Source organism: Hyposmocoma kahamanoa, unplaced genomic scaffold, assembly GCF_003589595.1.
Source record: "Hyposmocoma kahamanoa isolate Upper Pololo Valley unplaced genomic scaffold, ASM358959v1 100021, whole genome shotgun sequence".
Lineage (NCBI taxonomy): Eukaryota > Metazoa > Arthropoda > Insecta > Lepidoptera > Cosmopterigidae > Hyposmocoma > Hyposmocoma kahamanoa.
In genome coordinates, this window is record NW_020653200.1 from 4,245,669 (window position 1) to 4,262,336 (window position 16,668).

Sequence of the window (16,668 nt, forward strand, 5' to 3'; positions counted from 1 at the left end):
ACGGTTTCCATATCGAAGGCTAATCTTATTCAAAGTTACCCAAAATTCAAGGCAACTTTGAATGTGACTTTTGGAGCAAATCTAGAACAGTTTTGTTGAATAATTACTAAATTCCTTCTATAAGAACGAAAAAAGGGCTTAAAAGAACACTATTCAGTTAATAAAGTAATTGTTAAGAAACATAATTAAATTTGAAATTATTAGAAAAACGCAAAAAATGTTCAAAGTTACCCGAATTGACTGTAACACAAATTCACAAATAATTATTAATAATAATAACGTATAGATGGCAGTGGCCTTATGCGTTCCATTTTCAAAGCACTTGGACAACGCTTCATGGTCTATGGTCGATCTTGGAATTACTTCTCTTACTTATCTATGGATCCTTACCCTTTGGCAGAGGGTTCTGAAAGTTTGCGTTATTATTAGAAATAGTTTATATTTACGTGTTCAAAGATCGTTTTATGAATTAGGTTACCATTCACAAACATGTCTTGGTTATTTGGGTACAGTACGAAACCTCCCCAGCCGCCTTCTGATGAACCTCCGGCTGAGAGTGGCGGTGCGCCTGCTACTTCAGGTTTGACTAAAGCTGAGAAGAAGACCATGGAAGCTTATCGGTTTGACTCCACTGCGCTCGAGAGAGCCGCCCAGGCCGCTAAGGAGCTGGAGAGATCACGTATGTAGTCAATAAACCAGCAACCAAACACGTTTCATAGTATTGCATAATGCGACCGCATAACCTAAACCGCACATTGTGACTTGATTCTCTTCTGATAAGAGCGATCTTAGCTAATCAACTTTATCTCTCCTCGGTTTTTATGGTTTTGCATATGATGTAGATTTTTTATTACATGCTGTAGGTGCTTTTGTATAAAATGTACATTATCTCAAGAGTAATATCATGTACTAGGTACACTTTTTTTATTATTTTCTGACACTATACATATGCTACAACCCATTGCTGGTCTTGGTCTCCTCTGAGACCCAGCATCTAAACCGTTTTTGTATTTACACAACCGTCTACTCCACATTCATAGTGTGCTGAATAAGGTTGTGATTTAAAATGTCCTCAGAGAGTTATGAAATTTTCCTTCATATATTTCGTAATATATAAAAAGGTTTAAAAAGAAATAATAGTAACTTCATAATAACGATAAAATTTATACCAGGCCATGCTAAAGAAGCCCTGGAGCTCAGTAAACTTCAGGAGAGCACACGGCAGCAAGAGCAGCTTGCTAAGATTAAGGAGTATGAGGCAGCCATAGAACAGTCCAAAGTAGAACAGAAGAAAGTTGACTATGAAGAGAGACGCAAAACACTTCAGGTAATCTTTAATTAATTGGTAATTATTAAGTCACATTAATTTTGTCCAAAATATGTTTTATGTAGATATTGGTTATTAGCTATAATAGAATTAATCATTATCATCCTTCAGGAAGAAACAAAACAGCATCAAATGCGCGCTCAATATCAAGATCAACTAGCTAAGAAACGCTATGAAGACCAGCTGCTACAACAACAAAAATCTCAAGAAGAAATTTTGAGAAAGTAAGTACTCCTGAATTGTTGACTTGCTTTTTCTCGACTCTAATATAATGGATGAGTAAAATCACAAGATAGAATCACAACATTTATGACTACTGGTGTTTGTTTCTGGGGCTTAACTGTCATGCTTGAAAGTCGGTCAGATGTTCATAATAAAATATCAAATCAAATGGAGAAAAGGAGTAGTGTTTCAAAATTAAACACAAAAAGGGTTTCAAAATGCATATTTTTAAAACACTTTCAGCATTTAATTTTTCAAGTTCAGAGTGGGTTTTCAATAATGTAGAATAGACATTCTGAATTTCAAATTGATTTAAAAATTAGACAATGAAGAGCTGACCTAGAGTAAACATTTTGTCAGCTGATTTTTCTTCACTGGTTACTGTTCCTGCGGTTAGTAGTAGTAGTCTGCAATTGTAAACAATTTTTGTTTGTCTAGGCAAGAAGAGAGTGTGGCCAAACAGGAGGCTTTGCGTCGAGCTACTATTGAACATGAAATGGAGCTCCGTGAGAAAAACAAGCTCAAGTCTATTGAGGCGGAAGCCAGGGCTCGTGCTAAAGCAGATCGGGACAACCGAGACATTAATTTGGAACAGATCAGAGTGAAAGCTGCTGAAAATAGAACCACTATTTTGGAGAGTATCAAGTATGTTTGCACTAGTTTCATAGTGTAATTTTCTTGTCTTTGCTTTATTGCTAGCAATTTCTGCATATAGTTCTATTTTGATATGATATGTTAGAAAACTTCTTTTATGGTAAACTATTTTTTGTTACATATAATTTTGTGATATTTGCGCGCTGGCACAAACTCTTAAAAAGTCGCTTCTCCGCGAAATAATAAGGTCGCATGTACTATGATTAATAATATCCAAAATTTTGTACTAAAAACAATATTGGGTACTTAAAATTCATGAGCAATTTCCTCAGAGGATGAATTTTAGCACTATGATTCTCTCAACCTTTTATTGCACTGTTCTTTCTATTGTGGCAAATGAACTTTCAATTCCACTCATTTTCTTTATGACATAGTTTTGTATTGACTTGTTTTCTTCATCACATTGTTTGGCAGAAAGTATCCTTTCTGGGAAGCAAAAATCTGATTCCCTTGCCTTGGATTTTTGGGATGAGTTACTGGATAAAAGAAAATAACATAACTTTTTGGCCAAAATTTTATTGAATAGCCACATTTTTTAAATTTTAATTGTAAACCCTTAGTTAACCCCGAATTTTATTATGTTTTTTATGTAGCACATAATAACATTTACCTTTTTGTAAGATTTTTTTAAAGAAGAATTTTTTAATTACAGAGAGGATCATCATTGGAATTTTAGTGAAATGCCCCAATATGTATTATATATTTTTATAGAAAACATGTTGATATAAAGTCACAAAATCCCGGAAACTCGTGAGGAATTAAATATTTACCAATATATTTCGTGTTTTTAATGCAGGACAGCAGGCACTGTAATAGGAATGGGACTTAATGCACTAGTTACAGACTGGGACAAAACTCTAGCAGCTGCGGGTGGCTTGTCTCTACTGGCATTAGGTGTTTACACAGCTAAGGGTGCCACGTCGGTCACTGCCCGTTTTATCGAAGCTCGAATTGGTATGACATTGTAATACAAGTGAAGTCAAGTTGTAAATAACTATTAAGTGAATACACTCTCAAGTTTTGCTTTGATATACTGACAAAAAGACAATTAGAAATACATTAAATTTAAACAAGATTTCTGCTTGCTGAAATAGAATACTTTTCAAGATTAAACATTGTAATCATACTATTATTTTTCAGGAAAACCCACACTTGTGAATGAAACTTCGAGATTTTCTTTACTTGAAGCGGTTAAACATCCCATACTAACATTTTCGAAAGCAATAAGCAGCTTCAAGAAGCCATCTGACGCATTGGCTGGGGTAGTATTGTCACCCATCCTGGAAAAAAGATTACGAGACATAGCCATAGCGACTAAAAATACTCGCATCAACAAAGGTTTTTATAGGAACTTGCTCATGTATGGACCACCTGGAACTGGTAAAACCCTGTTTTCAAAGGTAAACTAATAGCACACATTATTATCGTTCCATGTCTTGTGGTCTATTTCAATTTTGTTTTAATTTGTTCATAGAAATTAGCTAAGCATTCTGGAATGGACTATGCAATTTTAACGGGAGGCGATGTCGCACCTATGGGCAAAGATGCAGTAGCAGCTATCCACAAAGTATTTGACTGGGCAAATACAAGCAGAAGAGGTATAAATGAAGGTCGAAATTATTATTTGAATAGAAAAGTTTTAAATGTTTCTTATTACAAGGCTATTGTTGTAGGTGTACTCCTTTTTATTGACGAGGCTGACGCTTTCCTGCGGAAGCGGTCATCAGAGAGAATCAGCGAGCATCTAAGAGCTGCTCTCAACGCGTTCCTCTATCGCACCTCAGACCAAAGTACCCGCATCATGTTGGTGCTAGCTTCGAACACCCCACAACAGTTCGACTCTGCTATCAATGATCGACTTGACAAGATGATAGAATTTGGCTTGCCAGGGTTCGAAGAGCGCGAGCGTTTGATTCGTCTTTACTTTGACAAGTTTGTTCTGCAACCTGCAACTGAAGGAAAAAGGTAAATAATAACCACACATTATAAAAATTGATTAATTCAATGTAGAAAATGTTTCACGTTGATATGTTCTTGTTTTCAGGCGTCTCAGTGTGGATCAGTTTGACTACGGAGCTTTGTGCATAAATTTGGCCCATAGGACAGCTGGTATGTCTGGTCGAGCTTTGTCTAAGTTGGGCGTTGCCTGGCAAGCCGCCGCTTATGCCTCTGATGACGGTCGTCTCACTGAAAATATGTGTATTGAAATTTGCGACGATGCTATCAAGGATCATCGTCAGAAGGTAAATAAAGACTACTTATGTATCAGTAAATTTTACAAATGTTACTGTAAAACATTGAAAGTTGATTAGTTGCTGCTTGAAGTTGACTAACAATATGCTATCTGCTGGACATGAACTTATCTCATTTTGGTTTGATTTCAGATGGAATGGCTATCAGCAGAAGAGAAGTCACGCAGCATGATGCCTTACTTGCTAGATTTGCCACCCCTAGACCAAACAGAATCAGATCTGCAGAGACCTAAAATAATTGAAATTTCACCAGTTGCCAGTAATACCAACATGAAAACAGAGACAAAGCAAAAGAAAAAGGGAACTGCAAAAGAAATAGACATGGAAAAGTGACACTGCGTCAAAACTAATTGCGATCTAGACAAAAAATCAGATCTACCATCCGTAAGCTTCAAAAGTGATGCAATTAAAATTAACTGTGATACGAAACATAAATACATAGTTGACCTCAAAGTTTCCACAACAAAAAAATATATATCCTTGACTGAAAATGACATGGCAATATTGCGTAGACTGTCGCTAAGACTAATGAAGAAAGTGTCATAGTCGGTGTTATATAATCAGACTGCATTATTAAAATTCGGTTACACTGCCTTTAGTCTGTACTTGCATTCCTTTATAAAGAATTATACCTAATAGTAGATAGTGGTTTTATACAAATTAGAAATTATTTGCAAAATATTTATATGCTTTTTCAATAAATGGTCAGACTAAACGTTTTACAGATTTTTGTATCACATATATAAATGTAGGTCTTTAATTTAAAGTGAAGTAAGCTACAAAGCTTCCACTATCGTTAAGAATAGTTTAGTCGACTATTTTTCTTAAACTATGTTACGGGGTAGAATGGTAGGTTTTTACTAATGAGACCAAACTGCTTTTAAAGTAAAAAGTTAAATCGAGCTATTTGGCTTGGTTTTCTTTTTCATTGTATAAATCTATTAGCGATTGTTAAAGTTATGTAATAGTGATTGCAAGCTATGTGTGTATGCTGGAAAGGATGTGAAAAATAATTCGAATTTTACGTGTTACATTTATTTGTTCGACTTGCATCAAAAGGACTATTCAGGACATCCTTTGATCTAAGCAAAGCATGACGTGTAAAAGATTTGAATTTGTTTCAAATCACAATGTCACCAACTGATTTTACACTGTAAATTGTCAATAACGTTACTGTTATATTATTGCATGTAGTTTTTATTAGAGAATTGTTAACACAATATATTGTTTTATTTACCTTCTAAGTCGCTTATAATAACAATGTGTCAGACAACCACTAAACGCCTGGTCTCAAACTAGGGAATTCCCTGTAGTATGAGTACCAGAGCAACGGAGTTCACTTTGGGGCAGTTCCCAGAACACCCAGAACCAATTTAGAAAACTTGATTTCCCAATTTGATCCTACCGGGAATCGAACCCGGGGCCTTCTCACCAGCACCCACAGTATCAACCGTTGGGCCACCGTTGTTGTGAAATTTAAGTCTACCAAGTTATATCCTGCCACTGAGCACACCAAACAGACATTGATTTTTTTCTTTTATTGCAATATTTTGGTCAGCCCAAGTTTCTATTGAACCAATCTCTCTTAGCTATAACTTTTCATTCGAGTTACAAAATCGAATGAACCACATCCACCAACCAAGTGAAGATAATCGCCGTGCTAAAAGCAGTAATACCTGGTTTGAAAATGTACTCCTATTCGTTGTTTTTGAAGATTGATTGATCGTTTGATAATAACATGAAGGTGTTAGATATACTAATTTATCCATTTATAGAGTTGAGTATATATGTAACTAATAATGATAAAAAATTTAAGTCTGTTTCAACTATAACTTAACGCTTAAGCGTAAATTTACAACAACCAGTCATAGCATTATGTCCGCACTCTTCCCCCGTTTCAAGCTTGTTAAATTTAAATCTAAGAATCATCCTCTCGGTAATCTGCAGCAAAGTTTTAGGAAACTGTATGTAATGCAATTTCATCAAAAATAAGACAATATTATTATTATATTAAACATCTATTAGATAAATAAATAATACATTTGTAGTTTAAAGCGTTACATTTGTTCATAAATTTATTTTTAGTTGCTTGTTGCAGTGGATGTCTTGGAATGCAAGTGTTACATCTTTTGTCCCTTTGACTGTATAGAAATCAACGTATTAAAAATCAAATCCTGATAGCTTTTTGCTTATTGGCTGTGTATTTTTTCCTGTAGGGCTAGCACGACAGGGCGACTTGAGCGAGAGCGTCATAAAGCGCGAGATACTGTTATTCTCGTTTAGAGATGTCGCTCTCGCACAAGTCGCACCCTGAGGGGCTACTCTCCATCTCCGTCCGAAACATTTACTGTCAAATAAGTAATATTCGACATAATTAAAAGACAAGTATCCAGTATGAAGTTTCATTCGCATCACGCGTCTTTTCATTTGGTCAAGTATTGCTTATTTGGCACTACTTGTTTCGAAGGGACGTCAGACGGAGATCGAGAGTAGACCCCCAGATCTGCAATTCCGTTCGAAGTTGTCCCTAGATGTCATACCGTGACACCTATTCAAAAGTTTGTTACCGGAAACAAATAAACTGACTGAAACTACAGTACATTTTCAAGAGTTACATTTTTGACATGAATTTATTTTTAGGAGTATCTAATAATTTGTTACCTTTTTAGCTGACGGTTCTATAGCCAATGGTCAATAAAAAATAATAATAATGAGTGAAGCTACAAATCTTGAATATGCACAAGGCCAACTTACATGAAAACAATTGATTACAATTATAAACAATAGCTGAATTTATGTCTAATATTATATTCTATTTTTTAGCACTCTGCCTAACTAAATAAGAGTGCAGGTGACTAATTAGTATGTCAGTCACATATGTATTAAGAAACCTTACATACACAAGACTAAAATTGTTTATTGGATTATTTATAATAAGTAGTCACATGTTGAGCCTATCCATTTATTTATTATATAAAATATAACATACATTTGAATTTGTAGCATGTCCCATAACATTATATTTGAAATAAGTTGATTGATGAATTAAGTTGTTTGGTCATGTGTTCATCAGCACATAACCAAACAACTTTGAAACCAATTAACATCAATATTGCGGAAGAACTTCAATATGATATTTTGTCATTATAATCAAGCATTGTCTATATTTGAAGATGCAGATTTCTTCACGATGTATCATGGTGTATCCTTTCATCGTTCAAGCGAGAGATAACCAACAAACCTAAATTCATTGGATTCGAAGATTCCTAAGTAGCAGACTTCCCGATGGGAGTAAACCCTTCCCTGTATATAGGAGGCAAGTGTCTAGGCTATGATCGCTTGCTTATTAGACTGGTCATGTGTAAGAAACTACTTTATCAAACAAACCACCTGTGCACGTCTTCAAGTAACTCATTGAAATATGCCTTTACCTTACATGTTATGCTGTCGATATAACAACAGATATTCGCGTTTCTCATACCCTGGAGAACACTCCAGTTGTCATGATTTGGATATTATATAATATAAAATATTATGTATTTACATGTTCATCAATACAAATATCCAAATTATTTTTTAAATGAGCATAAAAATTACCACTACCCTGCATAAAACTTAGGTAAAGCTCATATAAGGCAACCTATAAGTAGACAAGATTTCATTTTTGCATCCTTGAGCGTAACCTTTATATCTTTGGCTGAACATCATAGAAAATGATATCAAAGCGCTAACACATATGAATACATTTTAAGCATATGACAAGTACGTTATTTACATAGGCAATTGGTGTTATATGAAGAACTTCGCTAATAGCATAATATTAACATTTTACTTAACCACTTTTAATAATAGTTGTAATCTAATTCAGAAATAACTTTGCTGGTTATTATTTATCATTATTTCATTAAGTATGTATATTGGTATATAATATAATTTAAGTATCTCAAGTTGACCACACAGCTTTATGTAACTTATAAAACTCACAAACTTATTTAAGACAAGAAAAGGATTTTATTTCAAAATTTGAAGTAAACTAATCAGTTGTAACTTTCTACAAGGTCAGTTTAAGCAATATATCTAACTACATTTACTGTACAGCCATCACAATGCAATGCATTTATCCATACATTTTAGTTGGTCTTCGAGCCTGTACAGCATGAGGACTGTACAGGAGCCTCATCGTCGACAACTAGTACTCTCTGTGTTCTATTTAAATCAGTTTGAGAGTTTTGTTCAAACCGTTCAACCATTTCTTGGGTCAACTCTAAGAATAGCTCTTCCACTCCTTGATTTAGTTTAGCCGATGTATAGAAGTGTTTTGCTCCAACCATGTTAGCATAACTGTAAACAAACATTGACATTGTAAAACACTGTTCCGTACTGTACAATATTATAGTGATTTATTTATTAATAACTATTAAGTAATTATATAAAGTAATTTTTTTTTTTTTTTTTTTTTATACATGACAGGCAAATGACTCCACTCCACCTGATGTTAAGTGGTTAAAATTGGTACAAAATTTAATCTATTTACATTGCACATAATTGTTTTTTATAATTACTTTTGCAACATGCGATTGGTCCATGAACTATGAGCAGTTATTTTGTTGTGATCTATTTGGCGTGTTAGGCACTCCTGCCCTGCAGGCTGCCTTCATCTTCCCAATTTCTCCTACCTTTTGTTCCACATGTGGCGCCTCTTTAATCATATGTTACTTACTGTATATATGTCTATACCTTTTAACTGTTCTATTTCCAAGAGAATAAACAAATGTGTGTATATTACTGCAAGTTAATTACCTCTCTGCTTCTTCAAGTGGTACTGTCCGTTCATGTTCCAAGTCAATCTTATTTCCAGCAATAATAAGCACTATTTCTGATCCCAACATTTTTCTTAGCTCTTTTACCCAATTTTTTACCTGTGAAAGAAATGTTTACAAAATCAAAATACCCTATAAATAGCTTACCAATGTTACTCACAAATCATAAATGCAGCTACATTTACCTTTCCAAAGGAATCTTCATCAGTGATGTCATACACCAGAATAGCCCCATTCGAGTTTCTGTAGTATATGGGCCCAAGAGCATGAAACTTTTCCTGGCCAGCTGTATCCCATATTGCCAGATTGATACGCTTGCCATTTATGTTTATTTTCTTGTTTAGGAATGTTGCCTAAAATCACAATATTTTGATAAATAATGTAATCCTACATAGTTGAACAATTATGAATTAATGTGTAAAGCACTATAAAAAATTGAACTATATGTTATTAAGATTAATTTTCAATACAACAACACATTCTGGGTGTTGCTGGGGCTGCCATGCTTCTGAAACATCTAAAGCATGTTTGTGGAAGTGCATACAGACTTAAGCGCAGGAGGAAAAGCCCAACAGCCGACTTTCACCCATTGGTAGTAACATAGTGTTCTTAATGTTTAATTGTTTTTGTGTTGCTGTTTGTATTGTGTAGATACATGTCAATATTTTATAATTTACTAACAATCTACAGATCTGGTTCCCAAACAAATTATATCAAAAAGTGACAAATTAGATATAGCAGTGTTGATGATAACATTGTGTACATTGTACGATATAATATTTGATGATTTCGAGGGGCCCAGTGGTTTCAAAAGTTTCAATTATTGGGAAGACCAATTTGGCAAGTGAATTTTTCTTTATTGGTTCTGGTCTGGGTGTTCTAGACGGTGCCCAAGTATGAATTCTTCTTCTAACTTAAGAATTCGCTGTATTATAAATACAGCGAATTCTTAAGTTTGAGACCAGGTAATTGGTACCAATAGTGGGCATATTGTTTAAATTATAGCATTTATTATATACGTATCGCTATTTGTACCCTGCACAAGGCCTAACATCATCAAAGTGAAAACAAAGAAATTTTTAACACTACAAGAACTATATATATAGGTTTTTTACGCTTTATGTCCAATAGATAAGATAACAAAGTCTTTGCTGTACCTGTAATGTGGTCAGATGCTTGTCGTTGAATTTATCTTCAATATAACGCAGTAACAAAGAAGTTTTTCCGACACACCCCTCGCCCAACAGGACAACTTTGAAATTGTATGTAGCGTTGGGGCCCGCAGCAGCAGCACTCATATTTGTCATATTTACGAAGCACCACTATGAATGCGTAGAAAATATGATTTGCCTATTTCTTTGATGCGTGGAGTCAAAACATAAAACAGCTGATGTTGGATTCACATAACGCTTATAGGACCGCTTTGATACAGTATTTACAGCGCAATTATTATTTTTGAACAAAGCAATATTTGTTATTATCTTAAAAGTCCTAAAACGTGCATTTATAAAGCTTGTAGAATGAGTTAATTGTGAAAAACCAATTTGCAATCGATGTAAGTATGAAATCGAAGTTGACAATGAGCAAATGAGCAACAAGATTACTCATAGACAAAAAATAGATACGATTGTATCCATAGAGATTTTTTTTTTAAATTTATTAAGGCTTTGGCAAAGCCAACAGCCTAAACATGAAGTTTAATTATGTCTCTGTAAATATGGCCGCCACAAAGAGGATAGGCAATTTGAGGCGGCGTGCTTGGATTGACTCGGGATTCCTTAAAACGGGCCGATACGGGTATTTTAGTTCAAGATTCGTATAATTTCGCGTTTTAATCTTCCATTAAGGCACAATAGCACTATCCTATTCCACTTTAAACTAGATTTCACAAAATAATTGAAAGTCAAAATAAAAACGACACTTTTCCCTCCAAAAGGTCCAGAGCGAATCGTATCCATAGAGACTATTTCAAACCGAGATGGTTTTATCTTAGAGGATGGAAAAAAATAAAGTTTTTACCCGATAAATATCCAATAAATACCCGTTTTTACTGGGTATTTATCCTAAAATATGAATAAATATTTTTTTTGTGTTTTTTACAATAAAATTCATTAGAATTATATAATTTTTTATTAAATAATTACGTGCGATTACTTCTCGTTTTGCCATTGTTTTATGTAAGGGCGCTCCCTCACCTGCGAGCATTCGCTTGTAAACATTAGTTTTTGAGCATTACATTATAAACTACCTCCTTCACCGGTAGCATTCGCATGAAAAGATTCGATTAGGTTGCAATTCCACCAGAGATGTGCGAGTTAGCAAGGCGTGCGTGTGAGTGCCTCTGTGAGTCCGCGAGTGCCCGCGAGAGCCCGCGAGTGCCTTTGAGTGCCCACGAGTGCTTTTAAGTGCCTGTGAGAGACAGGAGTGCTTTTTATTGCCTTTAAGTCCTTTTGAGTGCCAGCGAGTGCTTTTGAGTGCCCGCTATTGCCTTTGAGTACTAGCGAGTGCCTTTGAGTGCTTTAGAGTGCTATTGAGTGCCTATGAGTGCCAAAGACTGACTTTGAGTACTAACGAGTGCCTTTGAGTACTAGCGAGTGCTATTGAGAGCCTTTGAGTGCCAACGAGTGCCGTTGTGTGCCTCTAAGTGCCCGCAAGTGCCTTCGAGTACTAGCGAGTGCTTTTGAGTGCCTTTGAGTGCCGGCGAGTGTCTTTGAGTACTAGCGAGTGCTTTGAATTGAATCTTCTTTCGCTTTCTCATTTTGCTTCGTAACACGGTCACTCTCTGTTTGACCGCGATAGCGGACAGAACTACTAAATCAAATTGTCTAATTTTTTTTTTTCAAGTTTAATCGTAATACAATCAATGTAAATCTTGTATCTAGCATAATGAGCGAATAACAGTCTATCCAATATCTGTAATTCAACATAATACAACCCGATAAGGATTTATTTACTTTACCTTTCGTTTTAAATTACTTCTTTTAATAACTTTGTGGACCGGAAGTTTCCTGTTTTACTGCCGTGATCCTGATCATGGTTGTTAGGGTTACAACCCTTTCAAGCGAGCGCCATTTGAGTGCCTTTGAGTGCTTTTGAGTGCTTTTGAGTGCCAAAGACTGTCTGTGAGTACTAACGAGTGCCTTTGAGAACTAGTGAGTGCTATTGCGAGCCTTTGAGTGCCGTTGACTGCTTCTAAGCGTCCGTGAGTGCGTTCGAGTGCCTTTGAGTACTAGCGAGTGCGTTTGAGTGCCCGCGAGTGCCTTTGAGTGTCAGCGAGTGCCTTTGGGTGCCTGTGAGTACTGTCGAGTGCATTTAAGTACTAGCGAGTACTTTTGAGTGCCTACGAGTGCCTTTGAGTGCCGGTGAGTGCCTTTGAATGTCTTTGAGTGCCAGTGAGTGCCTTTGAGTGCTAGCCAGTGCTTTTGGGTGCCTTTCAGTACCTTTGGGTGCCCAGGAGTGCTTGCGAGTGCCTCTGAGAGTTTTTGAGTGACTTTGAGTACTAGCGAGTGCTTTGAGTGCCTTTGAACGCCTCTGAGTGCCTTTGAGTGCCAGCGAGCACTTTTGGGTGCATTTGAGTGCCTTTGAGTGACCGGGTGTACCCGCGAGTACCTTTGAGTGCTTTTGAGTGCCTGTGAGTGTCTTTTACAGTACGCGAGTGCCTTTGAGTGCCAGCGACTGCTTTTCAGTGCCTTTGAGAGCCCGGGAGTGCCCGCGAGTGCCTTTGGGTGCCCGCGAGTGCCTTTGAGTGCCTTTGAGTCCTTTTGAGTACCTTTGAGTGCCAACGTGTACTTTTGGGTGCATTTGAGTGCCTTTGAGTGACCGGTAGCGCCCGCGAGTGCCTTTGAGTGCTTTTGAGTGCTTTTGAGTGCCAGCGCGTACATTTGGGTGCATTTGAGTGCCTTTGAGTGCCTTGGATGCCTTTCAGTGCCTTTAAGTGCCAGCGAGTACTTTTGGGTGCATTTGAGCGCCTTTGAGTGCCTTTGAGTGCTTTTGAGTGCCTCTCAGTGCCCGCGAGTGATGCGCTCAAAGGCACGCAAAAGTAAACAAAGGCACTCGCGGGCTCTCATAGGCACTCACTGGCACTCAAAGGCGCTCAAAAGCACACAAAAGCTCTCACGAGCACACAAAGGCACTCGCTGGCACTCAAAGGCACTCGCGGGCATTCGTTGGCACTGGGAGGTACTCAAAGGCACGCAAAGGTATTCGCGGGCACTCAAAGGTACTGAAAGGTACTCAAAGGCACGCAAAGGTACTGGCTGTCACTCAAAAGCACTCGCTGGCATTCAATGGCACTCAAAAGCACTCAAAGGCACTCAAGGGCACTCAAAGGCACTCGCTAGATATATATGTCTACCTATAGCCTACTTGATTCAGTACGAGTTAGTTTCGCCCGTGGGGACTAGAAGGTGCTATTTTAATGAAAACCACAAGATGGCTATTACTATGACTTTAGTACATACTTATACTCATCTATGAACTGATGCGAAGTGCGCGGACTGCGAACCTTATCTAAGGCGCGGAGTTGCGGACACAATTCTCCTAATCTTTCGCACTCATGTAAATTAGTCGGTAGCGAATTTAGGTTTTGGCAAAATAGAGGCCAAGTGATTTTGTATTAAATTTCCTTTGTATTAGAATTAATTATCGTTTAAGTATTTCCAATGAAGTCTGTACAGTTTTTAAAAATAAAATATTGAACAACCAAAATCCCTTATATTCTATAATATACGAAGCTGAACAACTGTACAATAACGGACTAACTTTGTAATTTGAAAAAAAAAAAACATGCAAAATGTTAAACAGCTGTTTAATGTTGTGTATAGAGATTTTTTTTAACAAACTACGCATTTAAAAAATAATAAGATTCACGCAAAAATACACGGATTTGCGGTACTTAAGCGTATTCTTTTTATCACTGCGTATAGAAAAAAAGATACAACAAGCAATATACTATACGTACATGCTACTAAATTGTATCAATGTTTACAATGAAGCTTAAAAATATACTTTGTTTTACTATATAAATAATAAACCACGATTAAAAATATTTATCCACGTTTTTGGATAAATATCGAGTAAAAATGGATAAATATGGATATTTATCCATATTTATCTTTCTACTGAGTATTTATCCCAATGGTATTTATCCATGACCCATCTCTATTTCAAACTATATACAGTTGGGTAATTTTCAGAAAAATTTGAATACGGAAATTTTTCCCGGAAAATTCCCGAAAAATTGGAAATATTAAAAAATATAATTTCGAAGATCTTTAGGGTCGTATTCTAGAACTCTACTTAATGCTCGAGTCAGGATTGCAATTGAAACACAAGCACTGGAAATACGACACTAATGGCAGGGACTTGAGTATGATTTCGAGTGCTGTAAAAACCATACTCAAATCCTGACTTGAGCATTGAGTAGAGTTCTAGAATACGACCCTTAAAGCCGTATTCTAGAACTCTACTCAATGCTCAAGTCAGGATTTGAGCATGATTCAAAGCACTCGAAATCATACTCAAGTCTCTGCCATTACAGTCGTATTTCCAGTGCTCAGATCCTGACTTGAGCATTGAGTAGAGTTCTGGAATACGACCCTATTATGTTGTAAGCTTTAAAAACATCTTTTCAATTTTAAAATAAACTCGTGTAGCCAAAAGCCACTTAGAAGATAAACGAGATTTAAAATGATTTCACAACAGCAAAAAACCTTTTTGTTGTTGAAGCAACCACGCTATCGCCCTTAGAGGATGGAAAAAAATATAGTCTAAGCTATCGCCACCTCTTGTTGGGTCCATCGTTATAGTCTAAGCTATCGCCACCTCTTGTTGGGTCCATCGTTTTCGTTCGGTAACTTCTACTTTTGACAATTTTAAAATCTTAAATTTTTATTGAATTGATTATTCAATAATTTTTTGTGAAATTACTCCACTAGTTTGTTATAATTATTAATATTAGGGGTTAAAGTATGAAATTGCCGTTTTATTGCAATAGGTTCTTTGAATTTTCATAGAATCTTCATGGTTTGAGGTTTTCGAATGAAACTTTTTTCAAATGGTTTCTGTGATTTTTTTTTTTTTAATTTGAAACATTTGAATATCGACTTTCAATTGTTTTTGTTATTCAATTTAGACAAGAAAGATGGATACTGCGAAAATTCGAGTGATTTTTGAATACGAGTTCCGACGCGGAACTAACGCGGCAGAAACAGCCCGCAATATCAATGCTGCGTTTGGAGAGGGGTCTACTAATGAACGCACCGTGCGATTTTGGTTTAAACGCTTTCGTGATGGAAATTTCGACTTAAAGAACGAGTCACGAGGAAGACCGCACCGAAGACACAGGTGAATAACGATGAATTAAGAGAGATAGTGGAAGCCGATCCTAGTCAAACTACCCAGGAATTAGCGGCATGGTTTAACGTTACCTTACCCACAATATTGACTCACTTGCGTCAAATCAATAAAATAAAAAAATAAGAAAAATGTGTGCCTCATGATTTGACTGATCTGCAGAAAGAAACGCGTGTTGAAACTTGTGTTGCCTTGTTGAACCGGTACAGAAATGAAGGAATATTGGATCGAATTGTAACATGTGATGAAAAGTGGATTCTTTATGATAACCGGAAAAGAAAAATGCAATGGCTGACCCCAGGTCAAATGCCACAACAGTGTCCTAAAGCAAAACTTACCAATAAAAAGGTAATGGTAACTGTTTGGTGGTCTCAGCATGGTGTTATTCACTATAGTTTTCTCCGATCTGGTCAAGCAATAACGGCAGATGTCTATTGTGCCGAACTCCGAACCATGTTGACAAAACTAGCAGTAAAACAGCCCCGACTCATGAATCGATCTTCACCATTATTGCTCCACGACAACGCGAGACCTCACACAGCACGAGAAACCATTTTGACCCTTCAGGAACTGTAGTTAGAAACCATTCGTCATCCTCCGTATTCACCAGACCTTGCTCCAACGGACTACCATTTTTTCGTGATTTGGACAAGAAGTTTTCTTCCCAGGAGGCAGTACAAAATGCTTTCACACAGTTTGTGCAGTCTAGATCGTCGGAGTTCTATCGCAAAGGCATTAATAACCTTCCCATTAGATGGCAGCAATGTATAGATAATAATGGCAACTATTTTGATTAAATAAATTTGTTAAAAATTTTAAAAATAAACAATTTAGATTTTCAGTACAAATCGGCAATTTCATACTTTAACCCCTATATAAAACATTAAACTGAAATACTGTCTGCCGTCTGTCAAAAATGATGGAATTGACAAAATGTGATGGTACTTGGTACTTGGTGCAACGGGCTGGTATCCGCAACTCGACGACAAAGCGCCTATTTTGCGTGTGGTGGGTGCAGGGTCCTATTCGTGCCACCCAA

The 16,668-nt window shown here is 36.5% G+C and overlaps 2 protein-coding genes across 2 annotated transcripts; one reads left to right on the forward strand and one right to left on the reverse strand.

The window, feature by feature from the left end:
• Positions 1–386: 386 nt before the first annotated feature.
• LOC113237363 (ATPase family AAA domain-containing protein 3A homolog) lies at positions 387–5,897 on the forward strand. The gene is made up of 10 exons (XM_026473825.1): positions 387–679; positions 1,173–1,327; positions 1,439–1,551; positions 1,988–2,194; positions 3,000–3,157; positions 3,344–3,603; positions 3,678–3,801; positions 3,877–4,168; positions 4,248–4,446; positions 4,588–5,897. Exons 1-10 carry the CDS (start codon positions 490–492, stop codon positions 4,786–4,788), a joined length of 1,899 nt encoding a protein of 632 aa, XP_026329610.1. The 5' UTR covers positions 387–489; the 3' UTR covers positions 4,789–5,897.
• A 955-nt stretch (positions 5,898–6,852) lies between these two features.
• LOC113237958 (ras-related protein Rab-21) lies at positions 6,853–10,772 on the reverse strand. The gene is made up of 4 exons (XM_026474709.1): positions 10,433–10,772; positions 9,461–9,628; positions 9,256–9,374; positions 6,853–8,796 (listed from the first exon to the last, which is right to left on the reverse strand). Exons 1-4 carry the CDS (start codon positions 10,580–10,582, stop codon positions 8,586–8,588), a joined length of 648 nt encoding a protein of 215 aa, XP_026330494.1. The 5' UTR covers positions 10,583–10,772; the 3' UTR covers positions 6,853–8,585.
• Positions 10,773–16,668: the final 5,896 nt, after the last annotated feature.

Coding starts and splice junctions, on each gene's coding strand:
- LOC113237363 (XM_026473825.1), top strand. CDS start 490: ATGTCTTGGTTATTTGGGTACAGTACGAAACCTCCCCAGCCGCCTTCT. Junction 1,328..1,438: donor AGAGACGCAAAACACTTCAG/GTAATCTTTAAT, acceptor ATCATCCTTCAG/GAAGAAACAAAACAGCATCA. Junction 2,195..2,999: donor ACTATTTTGGAGAGTATCAA/GTATGTTTGCAC, acceptor TTTTTAATGCAG/GACAGCAGGCACTGTAATAG.
- LOC113237958 (XM_026474709.1), bottom strand. CDS start 10,582: ATGACAAATATGAGTGCTGCTGCTGCGGGCCCCAACGCTACATACAAT. Junction 9,375..9,460: donor ATGAAGATTCCTTTGGAAAG/GTAAATGTAGCT, acceptor TTTCTTTCACAG/GTAAAAAATTGGGTAAAAGA. Junction 8,797..9,255: donor CCACTTGAAGAAGCAGAGAG/GTAATTAACTTG, acceptor GTTTGTTTACAG/TTATGCTAACATGGTTGGAG.